The sequence below is a fragment of the Cryptotermes secundus genome, unplaced genomic scaffold, assembly GCF_002891405.2.
Source record: "Cryptotermes secundus unplaced genomic scaffold, Csec_1.0 scaffold824, whole genome shotgun sequence".
NCBI lineage: Eukaryota > Metazoa > Arthropoda > Insecta > Blattodea > Kalotermitidae > Cryptotermes > Cryptotermes secundus.
In genome coordinates, this window is record NW_019727106.1 from 1 (window position 1) to 1,892 (window position 1,892).

Sequence of the window (1,892 nt, forward strand, 5' to 3'; positions counted from 1 at the left end):
TGTACTTAAATTAAGGAGCTCTCAGATTCGCACACTACCACTCAATGCGTCCTTCACAGGTCATCAATTGCACATGAGGAGAATCCAGATAGGGGAAATGTCCAAATTGGGTTCACTGATTGAACTGGTTAAGCATACCATTAGGCCCGATTCATTATATTTTCTATATGTGCTGTTACTTTCAGTTTAAAAAAATCCTAGCATCATCCCGGTCTACTCTGTGACCCTCTTTGTAGACATGTTGAGCTAATTTTGATTTTCCTAGTAGACCCTGTTGGAGATGGTGCCTGTGTTCATGGAGCTTCATGGATAGAGGTCTGCCTGTTTTGCCAATGTAGCTTCTGCTTCACACCACCAGGATAGAGTGTTACTGGTCACTTCTGCATGCAAGTTTTGCAGAGGTTGCACAATGTGGTTCAGAGGAAGCAGTGTGAGAAGGGGCAGGGACAGTGGTTTTTGCATCACAATAACACACTGAGCCACACATTGCTTGTGCAGCAATTCCTCACTGAGAAAAACATTCCTGTCATCACCCAACCACTGTACTCTCCCGGTCTCGCTTGGAGTGACTTTTGGTTGTTCCCTACTTTGAAAATGGGGCTCAAGGGGACACGTTTCACCACCATGCAGGACATCAAATTGAAGGCACTGGCTGAACTCCGGATGATTCCAAAAGAAGCCTTCTGCCAGTGCTTCCAACAATGGCAGGATTGATGTAGAAAGTGTGTGTGCGCGTGTGCGTGCGTGCATGCTACCATTACAGTGCATCACCACCATTCCAGGAACTTTTTGACCGCCCCTTATATAATCCAAAACAATTCACTCCGCCTTTGAACAGACATTGCAGATTAGAAGCAGTGAACCAAAAAACAGTACTGCACTATTACAGTTAAGAGAAGTTGCCTTCTTATTTCGCATGTAAGTACAGAAATGGCAAAAGAGAAGTTCCCTCAGTGAATTATAGTACAGGCCCAGGAAAGTGACTGGATGACTGAAGATGTAGTTTGCTAGATTAAATCTGTATTGTTTTGATGACCAGGTGCACTGTGTTGAGACGATGGAAGCAGTATAAATAAATAATAATGTCAGTTCAATTTACCAGTTTAATCACAGTAATATAGAGAATATAGAGAAAATAGAGAAGATCACAAAGAACGAGACAGGGTAATGTCCCTTTTTATCACAAGAAAGTTGAACACACAAACTCTCAGATAGCGTCAGACTCTCACTGCTATCACTAATTCACCACGCCCTTCTTTGTGGAAGACTGGTGGAACAAGAGAATGGAAAAGAGCGCCCTCTACACAATATGGAGATATAAGGTGCCAACATTCCAACTATAACTAGATCAATACAAAAGTGATTTTTGATTGTTATTAATACTGTCACGTATCGGGCATATAACGCGACAAATAACTTCACGCCGTATTTGATATAGCGAATTTTATTCCACATTCGCACTTACAATCACCCAAATTACAGATTTACAATTACTGCTATCTGCAGTATCACAATTAGTACACTCCAAATGCCACAATACAACTGACAAGTTGCTGGCTAACTCGGAACTAACTCGGAGGTAGCTCGAGGACTGACTCGGAGGTAGCTTGAGGACTAACTGTGAATAGCCTTCGCTGCTCCTCATGTAGCCTCGATCGGACAATACAGAAAACGGCCACGTAATAAGCACCCTTGTTGCCTGGCGCAGTGTTGATAGCAACGCTAGCGGTAGTAACCGCTGTTACTACCGTTGTCTCTCGCAATCCTGTTGCGTCACCGTTACGTTACCGTGCAGAGGAGGGGGAGGGGAGCGCTGACTCACCCGCCGCGTCACTGCTGGTGGTGGGGGGGGGGTTCTCCTTTGCGCAACATGTCACACTGCTCCCTCCTTC

The 1,892-nt window shown here is 44.5% G+C and overlaps 1 protein-coding gene across 1 annotated transcript; it reads left to right on the forward strand.

Moving 5' to 3' along the window:
• Positions 1 to 384: 384 nt before the first annotated feature.
• On the forward strand, positions 385 to 714 carry LOC111864484. Its single transcript, XM_023851759.1, has one exon. The coding sequence runs from the start codon at positions 385 to 387 to the stop codon at positions 712 to 714; it is 330 nt and encodes a 109-aa protein (XP_023707527.1).
• Positions 715 to 1,892: the final 1,178 nt, after the last annotated feature.

What these genes read in the sequence shown, in the direction of transcription:
- LOC111864484 (XM_023851759.1), top strand. Translation starts at nt 385, where the DNA reads ATGCAAGTTTTGCAGAGGTTGCACAATGTGGTTCAGAGGAAGCAGTGT.